Source organism: Penicillium lagena (genome assembly GCF_028827675.1).
Source record: "Penicillium lagena strain IBT 129212 chromosome Unknown utg000006l_segment0_segment0, whole genome shotgun sequence".
NCBI lineage: Eukaryota > Fungi > Ascomycota > Eurotiomycetes > Eurotiales > Aspergillaceae > Penicillium > Penicillium lagena.
Window position 1 is genome coordinate 853,628 of NW_026623227.1, and position 17,311 is coordinate 870,938.

Genomic DNA, 17,311 nt, shown 5'->3' on the forward strand with positions numbered 1-17,311 from the left:
TACAGCCGATCCATTATTAGAGGAGTCCATTCCCACACACAACATTGAATCTTGAATCTTCCACCGCCATGAGAATAAATTATTGATCGGAGCTTGTCGGCTTGCCCAGTATACTGCGTTTTTGGTTCATCGAAGAAGACCTTTGTATCCTATCTGCCTATGTTCCTGGTGGTAGAGACTGGTAATGGGCTCTTTACCTTGGTAACCCATCTTTGGTGGGCTAACTTTGTATGCTATAGACTGGGACCTATGAATTCCCTCCGTGATTAGTTTTTCCTTTTTTGGTTTGGCGTCCCAATCCGCTCATGAAATATATCTGCCTTGGTTGCCCAAACAAAAAAGACCCGACCCCGCCCTGTTCCTCCAGATACTCGGAATGGCGAAGTTGCAGACTGCGATTACACTGCTTGTGCCCTCTTTGATTATTTGGCTGGGATACCGATACCTAGCCTATTCACGCCCTCACTATTCGACTCCTCGAGAGCGATCCGCGATGCTAACGCGAATGGAACGACCCGACATGCTAACGCGAATGGATTATGACCACATTACTCCCCAAAATCATTTCACAGACGAGCCGCAATTCTGGGCACGTTATGGCTCTGGACCTGGCGTTGCAGTTACAGGGTGGCCCTCTCAAGGAGGAATCTATACGCTACAGGTTTGTAGCCGCGTGGAACTAGAATTCTTGGAACTAGACCTATTTAACAACACTTTGCGCCCATCTGCATCCAATCCTGAGTGGCAGAACAAAGAGAATGCGCACTGTGATCGGAGTAAGTCATGACCACGTCTTCCTAAAGTGCATTTCTAATTCCTAACAGTGCGTCGCCTTGGTCCTACCTGGTGGAAGAGCGAATATGCGCGATTTTATAGTGGGATGTTGGAAATCTCTGAAGGGCGTGACAACGGTAAAGACAACTACATCCGCGCTGGTTGGCCCCCCGGAGGCGGAGTATGGGTTTTGCAGACAACAAGAGACGAAGCGAGCGAGAAAGGTTTAGCGAAGCTCCAAAACGCCAATACGATGCAAGAGCGGTGCGAGTTGATTGAAAAGTCAGGTGGCGTTTTTTATGAAGACCCTAAAGCTTGTCCATATCTCGACCTTCCTTGATGGACAACTCAGAGCTTCGTGGTCCGTGCTACGGTTGGACTTCGTATATTCAAATTGAATTTCATAATACTACCATGCCGAAAAAACCTCGAATGAACCTAGTGATGATGATACGTCGCACAGAAGACATCGAAAACGCGCTAAACTACCTAACGCACATTTATGCAAGACAGTTATTCAGTATAGAAAATCGCATGGCGATCGGGCCGAGATGCGAGATGGGATGGGATTACGCGAGGGAGATGAGGGAAGCTTAGGTGGTTAGAACAATGCAATCTTAATGTAGATCATATTTTCCTAATGTTTGGGCAAGTCATGTGCTGGTGTCTTATGGATAGTGACTCCGACCCTTCGCTAAGTTGATTCTCCCACTAGACCAAAATACGAATCCGTACCCAGTCGTCTAGTAGGTGGTTATTCACATTCACCTCAGCGATGGGTCCGGGGAAAGCAAATATTCCATTCAAACGCTTGATTTTTATTGCTAATTTGAACGGTTTATTCTAACACACTACAGTATAAATTATGGTGAGTCTAATTTGAATACGTGATGGTGGAAGAGTGTGGTCTAATAGTATACCTTTGCTAAACTAGTACCAAGGAAGGGATTTATAAGAGAAAACTCGAAAAGTATTAACTAATCATGCGCCCTCAATACCTTCTAAAAAATAATAACCCCGATTTTCATCAAATCCGTGCGCAGGCGATTGACCTCCGTCTGCTGGATTTTAAGGTCCGGCGTGAACCTCCGTTTGGAGTAACTAACTATGGCGTCGGCCGAACGCTGACTCATCTACTGGTGTGGCCCGGATTGCCTCGCGCAATAAACTTCATTCATTACAAACCTGCCTTCGGCACTTACTATTTTTTACCCGGATTGATAATCGAGCGTAGATATTCCTTTGCAATGTTGTGGATTCTAAGGCTCTTTCCGTCATTATAAAAAAGAAACCATGACCCCTGGTAGTAGCTGTATCCATTATAACCCTTTGGTATCGCAAGAAGCCCCGTTATTACATTCATTGTCACCAGTCAACCCTACATTGTCGAAAGATATGCCAGTTCTCCAGCCGAAAGTGACACCCCTACCCCCGGGAATTGATCTTAGCGGGAAAACCGCAGTCATCACCGGCGCGAGTGCAGGTCTCGGTCTGGAGACAGCACGGCAGCTTCTCGCGCTCAAATGCTCAACAGTTATCCTTGCCGTGCGGAACATCTCCAAAGGTGGGACCTGTAAAGAGAGCCTTCAACGGGACCCAGAAATTAAGAAAATCAACCCCAATGCCACCATTAAGGTCCTGAAGCTCGACGTTGACCGCTACGACAGCGTGCAGGACTTCACAAAAGTCCTCCAGCAAGGGGTCCCGGTTGTGAACATCCTCATCCTTAATGCAGGCATCAGTAATATCACTTTCAGTCGCAGTCCGAACGGCCACGAGAATCACCTCCAAATCAACTACCTCTCCAACGTCATCCTTCTTGCAGAACTCCTCCCCTACCTCGAAGCTAGCGCTGAAATAGCCGGGTTTCCCACAAGGATTACTTGGGTTGGAAGCCGAATGCACGATACAATGAACAGTTTTACAAAGAAGGCACCTATCAAGCGCTCGGAATCTGTACTCGAGCGGATGGACTCCAAGGAGGCACACCTGCCCTATAACCGATACGGGGACAGCAAACTCCTCTGTGCGATGTTCATGTACACTCTTGCTCCACGTCTCGACACGAACAAGGTCATAATAAATATGATCTGTCCGGGAATGATTGATACGGGTCTAACTGATTCGCTGCCCGTGTACCTCCGTCTCCCCGTGAATGTCCTCAAAGCTCTTCGTGCTCGCCCGTTGCAGGTTGGGGGATGGCTTATTGTTAATGCTGCTGTCGTTGCTGGACCGGAGTCACATGGAAGGCATCTTGGTGATAAGGATATTCTTAAGTGAGTTTTTTGATTCTTTCTCTTGTCTGGGACAGTCTTGTAATACGCATTTGCTAACTTGTCTCCATCAGTGTATCAGAATATATTCGCTCCCCTGCCGGTCAGGAGGTTCAAAGGAAGCTGTGGGTGGAAACAATGGAGGAAATGCAGAAGTTGACTTCACTACCTGTTCAATTTGTAGTGGAAAAGTAGGATCTGTTTTACAATGCGCTTTTGGTCCTAGGCTTTCTATATCGACTGTTGTCTTGTTTATCATACGTTCAGCCTTTGTGACCTTGTTTTTCGAAATATCTAAATTACTAGTTGTCGTATTATTATTGACGCCGAAGCTTTTCCACAGTGTACCCAAAGTTCATCTCGTCTGTCCCTTGAACTAAAGATGCAGACAGATCCTCAACTCCATCGACGAAGATTTGCCAAGCGGGATCAGAGACCATGTTATGTCGTATAACGTCTTCGTTTGCAAATACAGAATCCATGGTGGATTCATCTGGTGGTCTATCTCTCCACGATATCTTCAGCCTCTCGTGAAGGCTAACAAGGGCTATATTGGTCAGAGATGTCGCCTGAGAACCATCAGGACCTGCACCAGAGATTTGTTGCATAGTGAGAAACTCGACAAACTCGTCCACACAGTAGCGTGCTAACTGTGAATTTTTGGGTTGCGGGTGGCCTTGGAGGTAGGTCAATAAGACCAGGGCCGCTTGCCGAGGCCCATAGCAACTCGAGAAAAACCAGGCGTAGGGCTGGAAGGCTGAAGTCCGACAAAGCTGCAGGTAAACCTTTAGGTAACTCGTGCTTACTTGAGCAAGACTACATAAATATTAAATTATCAGTTCTGTCATCCTGTTGCAGTAGAATCTCAGAACCATTTGCCCCTTTCCTTAGTTTCTTCTTTGACTTTATCTTCGACACTTTTTTTGTTCCATGTTGAAAGAAGCAAATGATTCTCAGACTGCACTGTGAGCGCTTTAAAATTCGAGGGCCATACCTGTTCCACAGCCTTTGAGCATACTGATCTTTTGAGGCCACAGGAGGAAAAAATGGCTGTTGGACCATTATCACCATCTCTGACTTGAGCAGTGAAAGCATGATTCTGCTCCATGCACCTAGCACACTAGGCTCTTTTGTACCGTCCTCGTAGAGGGGCCGGTGGGTCTGCGGTGATGCATTCGCCAGTTGAAATGGAATAAATCCCTTTTCTGGAATCCCCTGCGCTGGAATCTTTCTGATCAAGGTATCGATCTTCCAATGCAGATCCCTTATTTCTGCGATGGCCTCTTGAAATGTCCGCTGTGGCAATCCCTGTGCACCCTCAAGCTTATTGAGCAGTCGATTCTGAAAGCCCGCTGTTTCATATCTTCCAATAGCATATAACATGATAACTGATGGGTCTTGTGAGGGGTCTTGTGAGGCCGAAATCAGATCTTCATCTCTTGTTTCGACCACCATACGTACTGCATCAAGTGCTTCGGAACCATAGCATGGTGGCAAGCCACTGGAAATGCTGACCTGGACATCCAGCCAAACAATATATAACCATAGCCGACGTCGATGTTCTCTTGAAGGCTCATCCAGCTCCGCAAAATTGATTTCACGATGGAGCCCCATGCTTTGCGCAAGGCGAATTATTGTGCTCACGAATACCGCATCTTCAATATTCCGTCCTTCGGGCTTATCAAGTTGATTTACTAGTAGTGAGGATACTAGTGTGTTGAGTGTCGGATATTTAGAATGTTGACACGCAGCCAGACTATCATAAACTGCTGTTTTGAGCCGGCTCACATTTGTCTGTTTTTCGAGGCCATTGAATGCTGGTAAACCCCATACTGATTCCGGTGCTACCGAGGCACCAGTAAAGAGAATTGCGAAAAGTAGACAGATGAACGTGGGATCTTGGACGAGCTTTGCTGGAGGCATTTTGCTACCAGCATTCCAACACCACTGCCAAAATCTATCATATTCAGGCTTAAACGTTGGAAGACGTACAAGAGGCAATATTGGGTATATGCCCACCAGAAATGCGTCTGTTAATGCATCGGAGACGGGCTTTGTTGGGAGAGACCCTAGAGCCCTTACTAGGAACAATGAAGAGATATGTGGAGGTGGTATATCGGTAGATGCATCTGAATCCTCGTCAAAGAAGAATGCGTTGTTGAGATTTGGCTATCAACATTAGTTCCATCATCTTGTAGTGCATTCTGTAGTTGTATCTTACATTTCCATTCATAAATCCCCAGAATGACTTACTAATATAGCGAGTCCGAGATCCCCCTTGCATAATGAGGTAATCAGAAGGCAGAGCATAAATGGTCTCTTTTAACGGTGAATCGAGAGTCCCTTCTGATCCAATTTTGCCATGCGGGTCCCCGCTGTTTGAGTTGCCTCTGTTCCTCTGGATGTCCTGATTTAATCTCGCTCGCTGGTTTGTCACATCCGGCGCCATTTTGTCATTACTGCTCGCCTTCTGAGAGACGGCATCTTCCTCCGCTGCTCTTTGTACTCTGCCAGTCCATGGATCACGAGCTCCAATATTGTAGACGCATGCTTCGTTCATACGCACACAATTGTTGCATTGAGGTTGCTCTTTCCCACAGCGGACTTTTCGGCGACGACAGACAATGCAGCTCAAGGCCAGTCGAGGCCTCTTGATTGGATAGCTCTCCGGGGGTGGCATTCTAATGCATCCAACGGCATATAAGTCCAGAGAGGTGTGGCGGGGAGACCGGCAACCCACCCTGTGTAGTTGAGCCCTCACCGCTCTCGCTGGCGGGTAATCCTGCCACTATCCTGACAGCAAATTGTCATTGGCACAATTCACAATGGTAATTTACTCACGCCCGGGATTCCTTCGTCCCTAATAATGGCAGTTTAGGGATTCATACAAGTTGAGAGAAAGATTTTCATTCATTTGTAGACTGCTCTGCCCTTCTTCAACGATGACCATAGACATACACAGCCCGGAGATGCCAAAACCCAAACTAAAGCAACCAACGTACCTGTCCGTCCAAAACTAATAGCCTTCACCACAGGTAGAACAGCCGACGCTACTCCTGCTGTCGAAAAGGAAAGATTCTCACTCATGCACAAGCTCCAGAATTTTCAGAATTACTCTTGGGATTTATACCACATATACAATAGGGTGGTATCGGAGTTGGAGAAGGAAAAACAGAGCGAGGGACGAGAGTCAAGTTCTTAAATAAATCCGGAACCCTCGTGGTTCTGTGGTTATTTCATTGAGAAGAAAAAATGGCATGAGAGGTATAGCATGGATCGAAATCAGATATACCCGCCCCCTGCCTGCATTTGGCAGAGTGGGTCATCGCAGTATAGAGTAGAGCGACAGTGAAAATGAAACTGCTCCAATCACAATTACTACATTCCAATGCTAGGTTACGGTAACACAGTAAACCATGAAAGCCAATTTCGAATATAGGTGTAATTGAGCTAGTTAGTTAGTAGTTAGTGCAACGCGCTAGAATCGACTCGGGGCCGATAATCCCAGAGCACCCGTAAGGCCCCCGCGAAATAAACCTAATGTGAAGCCACTGTTAGGCTGCAACCCATCATTGATCGAAGGACCATTTACATTTACCAACATCCACATGAATCCCGTCGATAAACTGTATCTATTTCGGTAGGGCTTCAAGAAACAAGACAGTGATTTCCTCGCATTTTGGCCGCCATGGTATCAACTCCGACAACCAATACATGCGGCGACGACAGGTTTGGCCCTGTCGTCACAACAGTGGGCTGTCGCGGGGGCTTCGATTTCACCGTGCTTTTCGAAGGAAGCGTCTTGAACATCGTACCGGCTGCTTGTTTCCTCCTGCTGGTGCCCATTCGCTTGGTTCACCTGTTCAGACAGTCGCCCAAAGTACTTTCGTCTGCTATTCGTGTGGCAACACTAGTGAGCGCTCCCGCCAATTTACAACTATCCATAGGGATTAATCTCAACGTGTTGCATAGGCTGTTTCCATATCCTTGGCGGTTCTTCAGGTCTCTCTTCTTGCACTTGTCACGACCCAGCACTCCTCTGGAGGGCGCGTCGTGCTTACTGGCACCATCCTTGATCTCGTAGCGGCGCTTGCCGTCGTCCTACTGGTTGACCTGGAGTATATCCGGTCCATTCGACCACCTTTTCTTGTATCTGCTTATCTGTTTTCCACGTTGCTTCTAGACCTTCCTCGCGTGCGCACGGCCTGGCTGGAACCTGACAACCGAGCATACCCGGCCTGCCTGTCGGCCTCTCTCGCCATCAAATTCGTTCTATTGGTGCTAGAGAACGTCGAAAAGCGAAAATGGTTTGTACCTAGCGGAAAGACGAACTCTGGTGAGAGCATTAGTGGACCGTTCAATAGAGGCTTATTTGCCTGGTTGAACGGCCTGCTGCGAAACGGGTACTCTGTTCTGTTAACCGGGGATGCGCTGCCTGCTATCCACGAGAAATTGTTTTCCCAGGATTTGTCCACAAGATTCGCAGATTCATGGGCACGCTGCAATCAAAACCGACAGAATCCGTTACTTCTAGCTGTTATTAAGTGCCTGCGCTGGGAAATTGTGGGAGTTGCTTTCCCCCGGCTCTGCGTTGTGGGATTCAGTATTGCGCAGCCATTCTTAGTGGGAAAAGTTACCACCGTTCTGCAGCAGACTGACTCTTTCTCGCTGGATATGGGCTACGGCTTGATTGGAGCCACTGCCCTGATCTTTATTGGAATTGCCGTAAGCTACTTGTTTCTGCCCGCTCTTGCTTGCTTCCGCCCCTCTTGCAAAGAAATCACTAATATCTTGTTTTCTCTAGGTATCAAAGGCCTCTTACGAGCACCTGGGGTATCGTACTACGACTATGCTCCGTGGTGGTCTCATGGCCGTTGTTTTCAAGCACATGATGAACCTGCCACTGGGAAACATTGATGAATCGAGTGCTATGTCTCTTATGGGTTCTGACATAGAGATGCTTGCTGAATACTTCCAATCCACGGTTTGCGAGACTTGGGCTAACATCCTACAACTGGGGCTAGCTACCTGGCTACTGGAAACCCAGATGGGTGCTGTCTGCATTGCGCCCATTGCGGTTGTCATAGGTGAGCTTGCCATGTTGTCCGGTCTGCGTATTTATGGCTTCATTATCTGACAGAAATTCTATAGTTTTCACGGCCGCGTCATTTGGCATGGGCAATGTCGTGTCTTCTCGGCAGAAGACATGGCTTGAAGCTACCGAGAAGCGCATAAATTTCACCTCTGCTGTACTCGGGTCTATTCGAAATGTCAAGTTTCTTGGGTTGACCGAGAACATGGGAGCCATGATTGAAGCCTCCCGCACGGAAGAGCTGAAGATCTCGAAAAAGTTTCGCCGCATCCAGACCATTCGTGTCTGCATGGGTGTGTGGCCCTTCCAACTCGGTCCGCCTCAAGTAGTTGAATCAATGTCAAATACTGACACAGAATTCTAGTCAATTCTCCTGCAATCGTTGGACAGCTCGTAACATTTACAACATATGGTATAGTAGCCGCAGTTCGAGGCTCTGGTTTCCTTTCCGTCTCGCAAGCCGTCACCTCGCTCTCATTGATTAACTTGATGATCAACCCATTGAGTTCCCTCTTGTTGGCGATTCCGGACACATTTGCCTCGATGGGATGCCTGGGTAGAATACAGGACTTTCTCAGAAACCCGAATCGTCTGGGTAAGTTTTTTAAATCCTTCTCCATTCAGAGAGCCTCACGCCGATGATTCAGTATTACTGGGCTTCAAACTACACCCCTCGGCACACGGAAACAAAAGCCAACTAAAATCATATTATAAACAGAAAAGAGACAGTTTGCCCATTTGAAACAAAACTCCTCTACTCCATTTGCCATGGTACCCGATATCGAGCTATCTCCTCTTCCACCGATTCAGGAGAAGCAAACCGGCCTAGTTCTATCACTTCAAAACGTTCGCTTCGGATGGAACCCCTCTCCCCAAGACAGGTCTGGGATCACACTCACGCTAGGGCCTTCTCCCACAGGTACACTTGTCATCATTGTTGGTTCAGTTGGTTGCGGTAAGTCAACCTTCCTCAAAGGCCTTGCAGGTGAAACTCCCGTGCTGGAGGGAGAGCTTTTCATCAAGTATCCGGACCTGGCCTTCTGTGAGCAAACACCGTGGTTGACCAATGCATCAATTCGGGATAATGTTCTTGGCGAGAACTCGCTCTCTGAATTTGACGCTGGCTGGTATTCTATGGTAATCAGCGCATGTGCCTTGGATAAGGATCTCAAAAGAATGCCGGCTGGCGACGGGACGCTTGTGGGTAGCAAAGGTGCCAAACTAAGTGGAGGACAAAAGCAAAGGATTGTGAGAAGGCAGCCCTTTATTACATTCCGACCGCCAGGCATTAACAGCTTTGCTTTTGTTCTAGGCTATTGCGCGAGCTCTCTATGCCCGCAAACGTATCGCCTGCTTTGATGACGTTCTGAGTGGGCTTGACAATGAGACCGCGCGTCTGGTGTTTAGCAATGTCTTTGGCCCAGCTGGACTGCTGCGTCAACTGGGTTGTATAGTCTTCCTAGCTACTCACAGCAGTCGGTACACCCTATCCCCCAAATATCTGGCTTATTTCATTCCAGTTTGCACTCGTGCTAATTATTCCTTAGTTCACCACTTACCACAAGCCGATAATATAATTGTTCTTGGGGAAGATGGCCAGGTCCTCGAGCAAGGCAGCTACCCTCAGCTTCAAAGCCAGCCAGGCGGTTACATTCAAAAGAATGGAATTCATGCCGAGCGGATTGGAGACGTCGAAAAAGAAAATGACAACAGCAATCCGCCACTGGAGTATTTAGAAGCCACGTCAGGTCCTTTGAGCATCCCTTCTCCAACTAATGGCAATCGGCTGATAGCCGATTTGGCTGTGTACAAGTACTACTTCTCTGCTCTAGGCTGGCTGCGACTTTCTATATTGCTTTTTTGCCTTGTTGTTGATTCGGGTGTAAATGGAATCCGCTGTATGTTGACCCTATCTTGGAGTTTTTAGGGCGGTATAAGGCTCACTTTCCTACAGATGTATGGATCAACCTTTGGTCGTCCAGTGATGAGAACGGCTCTAATTCAAGCTTGGGGTACTGGCTTGGAATATATGGAGCATTGTCCGTAATCCAAGCTTGTGCGCTTACCATGGCCGTATTGTGTGTCCTGCACCTTTTTTCTCATTCGCATTGTGTGCTGGCTGACTTTTCTTGCCATATACAAGCTGGACATGGGTTATTATTGTCCCAACTGCCTCGAGGAATCTTCATGCTAGTGTGCTGCGCGCGTGTATGAGGTGAGTTGCCATGGTTGCCCACCTAATCATTAGCTGACAGGCTCAGTGCTCCTTTGTCTTTCTTGTCTAATGTTGAAACCGGAGCCCTTGTGACCCGTTTCAGCCAGGACATGAGGCTGATCGACATGATCCTACCTCGCAGTTTTATCTCAACAGGATTTCGTAAGTACACCTCAGATCAATGACTTGAATTTCTTCCTGCTGCTTGTCTAACTTGTCGGCTTTCAGTGCTTTCTGCCGCCCTCGCGCAAGGCGCCGTTGCAATAGCTTCCCTGCCCTATTTGGCAGCCGCTTTGCCATTTTTGTTTGCTCTATTATTCCTAATCCAGCGGTTTTACCTACGCACATCTCGCCAGCTGCGGTTGTTGGAGTAGGTTCCCTGTGCTCATTCAGCCCTTGTCCCGGCCTAGCCCCGGTAACTCGCTTTTTCTTAATGAACCGAGCTAAATTACTCCTAGAATTGAGCTCAAAAGTCCGCTGTACACCCACTTTATTGACTCCCTCGCTGGGATTACTACCATCCGTGCCTTCTCATGGACGAATGGTTGCACATCCAGGATGCTTTCCATGCTCGACGCTGCCCAGAAGCCCTTCTATCTTCTTCTGTGTATTCAACGTTGGCTTAGTCTGGTTCTTGACCTGGTTGTGGCCGGTTTGACCGTCCTTCTCGTCGGAGCTGCCATTGCTCTTCGCAGCCGTGTTGACCCAGGTCTGTTGGGTATTGGCCTTGTCATGATGATTGACTTGGGAGAGGTACTCTCTAAGCTTATTCAGAATTGGACTCTGCTTGAGACATCGTTGGGGGCGATTGCACGGATAAAAGAGTTTTCTGAAGATACTCCTAGTGAGGAGAGAGGTACGACTGATCAGGCTTACGAGCAACCCCCTGACTGGCCAAGTCGGGGTGAGATTGAGTTTGTTGGTGCGAGTATCACGTATGATTGCTCGGGTGAGACAAATCCCGTACTGAACAGTGTCCATCTCCACATCCATGCCGGAGAGAAGATTGGACTCTGTGGTAGGACTGGAAGGTGAGTATTTCTATTTATTCCTCCTGGTGTATGAAAGAAAAGTTAACACACTACACAACATCAGCGGCAAAAGTAGCCTGGCCTTGTCACTTCTCCGCCTGAATGAAATAAAATCAGGCCAAATCATGATTGACGGACAAGATATATCGTTCATAGACCGGTCATTCATAAGACAGCGGATAAGCTGTCTCAGTCAGGAGCCGTTCCTTTTCCCAGGCACCATCCGGCAGAACGCTGACCCCCTTAATGTGATTACGGACACGGAAATCATCGATGCTCTGCAGTGCGTCGGACTCTGGGATACTCTCACGGCAACCTACGGTCATGGTGGAGCGGTACTGGATACAAAATTGAACGACGCCATTTTATCCCAAGGCCAGAGGCAACTATTCTGTCTAGCAAGGGCTCTACTAAAGAAGAGTAAAATATTGATATTAGATGAGCCAACAAGCAGGTACGTCCATGACTTTCTTGATTTATCATATTTGTTCACTGTATGCTGACCAAAATACCGTAGCCTGGATACGGAGAAAGATGCCAAAGTCCAGAAGGTCATTCGAGAATCGTTTCATGGCTGCACCGTAATCATGGTAGCACATAGGTTGCGTACTCTGCTTGACTTTGATCAGGTTGCTGTTCTGGATAGTGGGCGGGTGGTAGAAGTGGGCAATCCGCAAGAGTTACTGGACAGGCGGGACGGGTCATTTTCAAAGCTGTTGGATATAGAGTCGTGAACAGCAACTTGTATTTTTCTCTTTGTTTGCTACACTTCGGTGACTTCATTTGAAATAAACCTTTATTCCCTCAGGACTTTCGGTGCTCCATACTAACTTAGCCGAAGGGAGTAAAGTGGAGTCGAATCTCTCTTCCGTAAGTGCCTCTCTGCGGAGTATTGTGGATCTTTCCCCACTGACAATTGAGTAATCATGTACTATTTCCAAGTTTTAACGACGTGGGCTCTCTTTGCCATGGACAATGTTCCCCGGAGTTGTTACTTACCTGCATCATATCGTTGAAGCCGAAGCCAAGTTCATAGCATTCTCTATGGATACTGAAAAGACGACACTTGTCAAATTTACGGCCATGCCAAGCCGCAATAAAGCGAAGTCCGAGAAAGAATTCCATCGCTGGTGGAGCGAAACTCTTGCACCAGCGGTGATTCCTTTTTTAGCTCGGCATAACATCATCACGTATACGCAAGTAATGCTTCCCGGACCTCATGCGATACGTGTATATCTTGATTAGCTAATAAGACAATCGGCTAGTATCATCTCTCTACCAACTACAAGTCGGCAATAGAAACAGCATTCCCTGATGGATCATTAAAGGTCTCGCAATACGATGGTATGGCTTGCCTTTACGCGCGTACCATAGAGGACATAATCTCTTTGTTCAAAGATGAGGAATATCTGGAAAAGGTGTTCCTGAAAGAAGCAGAGTTCGTGGATTTGGCCTCTCTGGAAGTGTGCATCGGCTACGAAGAAGTGTATATTAGGGATGGCGTTATTGTTTCCTAGTACGTTACCAGCAAGTATCGGAACGATGATACAGGTCAATGGGCAATTTTACATACTGGGCGTAGCAGACAGCCTGCTTCTAGATAGAACTTTCCCAAAATACTGTAATCTCTTATGCAGAGTATTTGTGGTGAAGCCGTTCATGTATGTCTCAATCCACAAAGTTTCACGTCTGATTTTTATCTCATAGCTGGGCCCTGATGGTTGGCACAGGTACAAATGCACAGGGGCTGCCGCAGGTGGGATTCAATGGAGGTTATACCGTAGATGGTCCATTAATGGTTTTCCCTATTTGGGCTTATTTAGAAGCAGACAATCTTCAGGAATAGTGAGCTTGGCGTTTTGAAGTTGAATTGGAAGTTGAATCGCAACTTCGCTGCGCGATCATGCGCGGGCATCAAGCCGATTTCCATGACGATATAGCCCGAGAAATGAAAGATCTTCTTGGGGTTTAAAAGCAGGAAGAGGCCGTTGAGGCTTTGATTTACCTGTTCACCCAATTTTTGCTAACGGTGATGGAATGTAACGCATCATGAGACTCCATGCGTCCTTGGCTAGCCGGCATTTAAGGCCTTGAGTACTGTGCCGCCACCACTCCCTGAGCCCCACTTTGCTCCGCAACCTGAAGAGCAGGGATAGACCATAACAAGATGAACACACTAATGTGGAAGCAACGCTAAAATTCCAACTGTCTTTGTTGCCCCTTATTCCGACCCACACACTCACACATCATGCCACACCGGATCCCTGTTTCCCGAATTGTAACGATGATAGGTGTCATATTGCCTTAGTTTCAAGATTGTTCCTTAAATGGTCTATCGGTACGGCAGATAATGTCATGTAACCAACAGGATCCGAGATTACTTGGGGATTGTGACTGAGCGCTTTTGTCGGGAACCAGTCTTCGAGATGGCCATATTCACAAGTAACCTTGACCACGCCGGCATATTTCAGCTCGCTCCTTTCGTGATTGCGACTTTTGTTATCCTTGCAATTTTCGCCAATGTTCTGAAACAGGCCCTTTTCAAAGATACTAACAAACCGCCGCTCGTTTTTCATTGGTTACCCATCATCGGAAGCACTCTTTCATATGGGATCGATCCGCTTAAATTCTTGGAAGATTGTAAGAAGAAGGTGAGGCCCTTATTTGACGGACGATGGCGCTATGCACTTATTGACATTTCGTCCGCAGCACGGAGATGTCTTTACGTTCATCCTGTTCGGAAGACATACTACTGTCTGTTTGGGGGCCAGAGGTAATAACTTCGTGTTAAACGGTAAACACAGCGACCTCTCCGCCGAAGAAGTTTATTCACCATTAACTACTCCCGTTTTTGGGTCTGGAGTCGTCTTCGATTGTCCAAATGAGAAACTGATGCAGCAGAAGAAGGTATATCGGCCGTGTTTCCAATTGTTCCGTCGCCTGTAAAGGCTGAGCCGTTCCTGACTTGGGATAGTTCGTCAAATTCGGCTTAACAGACGCGTCGCTTAAACGCTACGTAAAGTTGATTGCACTTGAAGCGGAGGAGTTCTTCGCGAGCTATTGCAGTCTGCAAGGCACAAATGGGGTATTGGATGTTCCGCCCGCTATGGCGGAGCTCACAATCTACACTGCTTCACGGTCTCTACAAGGCAAGGAAGTTCGTGCACAGTTTGACTCCACCATCGCTGAGCTTTTCCATGACCTGGACATGGGTTTCACACCCATAAACTTCTTGATGCCCTGGGCACCTCTACCAAGGAATCGTGCGCGTGACCGGGCACAAAAGAAGATGACCCAGGTGTACTTGGATATCATTCAGAAGCGGAGAGAACAAGGAATGGGGAGCCACAACGTGGAGAATGAGGACATGATCTGGAATCTCATGTCCTGCCAGTACAAAAATGGAAGGAACCTTTCTGACAAGGAGATTGCGCACATGATGATTGCGCTTCTTTTAGGAGGCCACCACTCATCTTCGGCAACCATATCATATATTATTCTACAGCTGGCTTTACATCCAGAAGTCCAGGAGGAGCTCCTGAAGGAGCAGCTGAGCGTTCTAGGATCCACGAACAGTCCTCTCACGTACGATGGACTGCAGAAGCTGAAATTGCATCAGTATACTGTGAAAGAAACATTACGTCTACATAACCCTGTTCATTCAATTCTACGACAGGTAAAAAGCCCCCTTGTGATCCGCGGGAATGTTTCTCGCTACGTTATTCCGCCATCTCATCTTGTTCTTGCAAGTCCTGCGAGCAGTTCGCGAGATGAGGTATACTTTTCGGAGCCAATGAAGTGGGAACCGCACCGATGGGAGAATAATTTCACTGCCAACATGACAAAAATTGGCAATGAAGATGGTGACGAAGACGAGAAGGAAAGCATAAGTACCGGCTCAAGCAGTCCCTATCTACCATTCGGTGGCGGTCGGCACAGGTGCATTGGTGAAAAATTCGCATATGTGCAACTTGAGGTTATTTTAACACTACTCGTCCGTCACTTCAAATTCAATCGGTCGTTTGAGTTGCAAGGATTTCCCGCAACAGATTATTCAGTGAGTCATACATGGACAACCAAATATTGAACTAGTGTTGCTGACTTGCATCCGAAGTCGCTTTTTTCACGACCGATGGCCCCCGCGCATGTGCTATGGGAAAGGAGACACGATCCATAATAACTTAGGGTAATAAGTGTTTTTATGATGGCTGATAATTTTCTATGTATGGATTGCATCGGTCAACCCTTTTGTGCCCCATCTTGGTATTGAAGCAGCACGTTATCTGTTGGATGGTTTGTAAATAGGCCTTGCCGAGTTCTCTTTCATGATCAATTTTCTTCGGCTCAACACACATCACCATATAGCGGAATTATGCGATATGTCGGCACGAAAACTGGAGGCAAACGATGCTGAAGGCCTTCCGGACTGCGGAGACAACGCTGAATACGATTTTTGAGTTATATGATAATTATTAGCGTCACTCTTGTATATCGTGCGAATATCCATGTATCCAGCAAAGATTCTTATGAGTAATCAGCATATAAGTCTTCGTCATGAGATAAGGCTAACCACAGCCCAGTTGTTGATATGTAATATGGGCCCACTTTTCTCCGCCATCCAAGTCTTGATCGTGTTTCCGCGGACGTCAAGGCCCACTATTAGCATATACTATGGAAAGAAAAACGAAAATGTAACATATGCCCTTCGGAGAGAAGCGGGACCGTGATCGAGCCTATTATATATGGAGAGCCCAAATTTCAGCTAAGATGAAGTGAATTTCCATCGTACTTGATCCATAACCTTTTCTATCGGGTTATTGAGAATGCCTGTCACAGAGCTTGTTTTCCCTCGTCCTAACCCGGACCCAGTCCTTTTCGAAAAGCTCCGACAGGTATTGCCCACCGCGGCGAAAGCAGCATTTGCCAATGTTTTAGGTCTATTCGCAACCTACCGGGGCAAAATTATAAGAGCACAAAACATCTCGGAGGGAAAGGCTATCGAGCATAGTGGCCTTATTATTGTTTTAGGTAATACTGCATTTCGTCCGGTAAGATAAACTATACTGGCCCTTGCTAAAAATTTACAGAGTGGGATGAAGTGTCATCGTTCAACAAGTTCTGGGTGTCAGATCAGTTTGCCTCTTTTAGGAAGACCATGGCTCCATACCTGCTCAAACCCGTGGCACCGGATCTGTTCCATTCAGAAGAACAGGAGAGATCAGGTCAGACGACAACAGCAAATTACACCCAGCTTTTCAAAGTCGAGGGTGTGCAAGGCCAGCATGAAGGATTAGTGACGAGTACTTGGCAGAAGTTTGTCTCAGAACTTCCAAAACAAACCAAAGTATTCCATGCTTGGGGGGTGCAGGACACGCAGCATGTATTTGCAGGGATGGTTGGATGGGATTCTATTGAGGTATAATTGTCAGTCTTTCTATAACTTTGAACGTCACTAAGTCTCATTTAGGAACTTGAGGCTGCGCATGAGAACAAGTCTGTGAAGAGGGAGCTAGATATACTGGCCACATATGGCGAAGTATTGTCATATTTGCTACAGCTAAGTATGCAGTCGTGATATTTTGGCAATGTGTTGATAACTCCCGCTGAATTGCTTAAAACAATTTGCCGGCTCTATCATAAACCATTGATTACCTATATCTAGTCACCAATGAAAGACAATTACTACTTCACTATCAATTTCAAATATAGTAGCTGTAATGTGAAGCACAATATATAGGGTACAAGGGGTTAGGAATGCAAGATAGCAATCACAAATATCAGTTGTTTGTGGTTTTATAATGAGAAATGAGCGGGCAATCAGCTGTGCGGTGATGTATCGAATGGCCGACTGGTGGCTGACAGAGATGAATGTGATGGCTTTATATAATGGATGGTATGATCGCTAAATGCAAAGCGAAGGATATGC

The 17,311-nt window shown here is 46.9% G+C and overlaps 6 protein-coding genes across 6 annotated transcripts; 5 read left to right on the forward strand and 1 right to left on the reverse strand.

The window, feature by feature from the left end:
* Positions 1 to 493: 493 nt before the first annotated feature.
* On the forward strand, positions 494 to 1,114 carry N7510_008498 (uncharacterized protein; the record flags this gene model as incomplete). Its single annotated transcript, XM_056980423.1, has 2 exons — positions 494 to 776; positions 825 to 1,114. The coding sequence occupies 2 exons, from the start codon at positions 494 to 496 to the stop codon at positions 1,112 to 1,114; spliced, it is 573 nt and encodes a 190-aa protein (XP_056830632.1).
* A 1,055-nt stretch (positions 1,115 to 2,169) lies between these two features.
* On the forward strand, positions 2,170 to 3,242 carry N7510_008499 (uncharacterized protein; the record flags this gene model as incomplete). Its single annotated transcript, XM_056980424.1, has 2 exons — positions 2,170 to 3,050; positions 3,122 to 3,242. 2 exons carry the CDS (start codon positions 2,170 to 2,172, stop codon positions 3,240 to 3,242), a joined length of 1,002 nt encoding a protein of 333 aa, XP_056830633.1.
* Positions 3,243 to 3,364: 122 nt separating this feature from the next.
* N7510_008500 (uncharacterized protein) lies at positions 3,365 to 5,727 on the reverse strand (the record flags this gene model as incomplete). Its single annotated transcript, XM_056980425.1, has 3 exons — positions 3,365 to 3,863; positions 4,042 to 5,216; positions 5,269 to 5,727. 3 exons carry the CDS (start codon positions 5,725 to 5,727, stop codon positions 3,365 to 3,367), a joined length of 2,133 nt encoding a protein of 710 aa, XP_056830634.1.
* Positions 5,728 to 6,735: 1,008 nt separating this feature from the next.
* N7510_008501 (multidrug resistance-associated protein) lies at positions 6,736 to 12,119 on the forward strand (the record flags this gene model as incomplete). The annotated part of the gene is made up of 14 exons (XM_056980426.1): positions 6,736 to 6,960; positions 7,020 to 7,772; positions 7,852 to 8,134; positions 8,199 to 8,432; positions 8,504 to 8,734; positions 8,858 to 9,387; positions 9,452 to 10,037; positions 10,094 to 10,217; positions 10,283 to 10,354; positions 10,401 to 10,516; positions 10,583 to 10,724; positions 10,813 to 11,385; positions 11,450 to 11,839; positions 11,903 to 12,119. The coding sequence occupies 14 exons, from the start codon at positions 6,736 to 6,738 to the stop codon at positions 12,117 to 12,119; spliced, it is 4,476 nt and encodes a 1,491-aa protein (XP_056830635.1).
* Positions 12,120 to 13,811: 1,692 nt separating this feature from the next.
* On the forward strand, positions 13,812 to 15,472 carry N7510_008502 (cytochrome P450; the record flags this gene model as incomplete). The annotated part of the gene is made up of 3 exons (XM_056980427.1): positions 13,812 to 14,036; positions 14,095 to 14,292; positions 14,360 to 15,472. 3 exons carry the CDS (start codon positions 13,812 to 13,814, stop codon positions 15,470 to 15,472), a joined length of 1,536 nt encoding a protein of 511 aa, XP_056830636.1.
* Positions 15,473 to 16,208: 736 nt separating this feature from the next.
* N7510_008503 (uncharacterized protein) lies at positions 16,209 to 16,960 on the forward strand (the record flags this gene model as incomplete). The annotated part of the gene is made up of 3 exons (XM_056980428.1): positions 16,209 to 16,413; positions 16,473 to 16,801; positions 16,853 to 16,960. The coding sequence occupies 3 exons, from the start codon at positions 16,209 to 16,211 to the stop codon at positions 16,958 to 16,960; spliced, it is 642 nt and encodes a 213-aa protein (XP_056830637.1).
* Between the last annotated feature and the right edge of the window lie 351 nt (positions 16,961 to 17,311).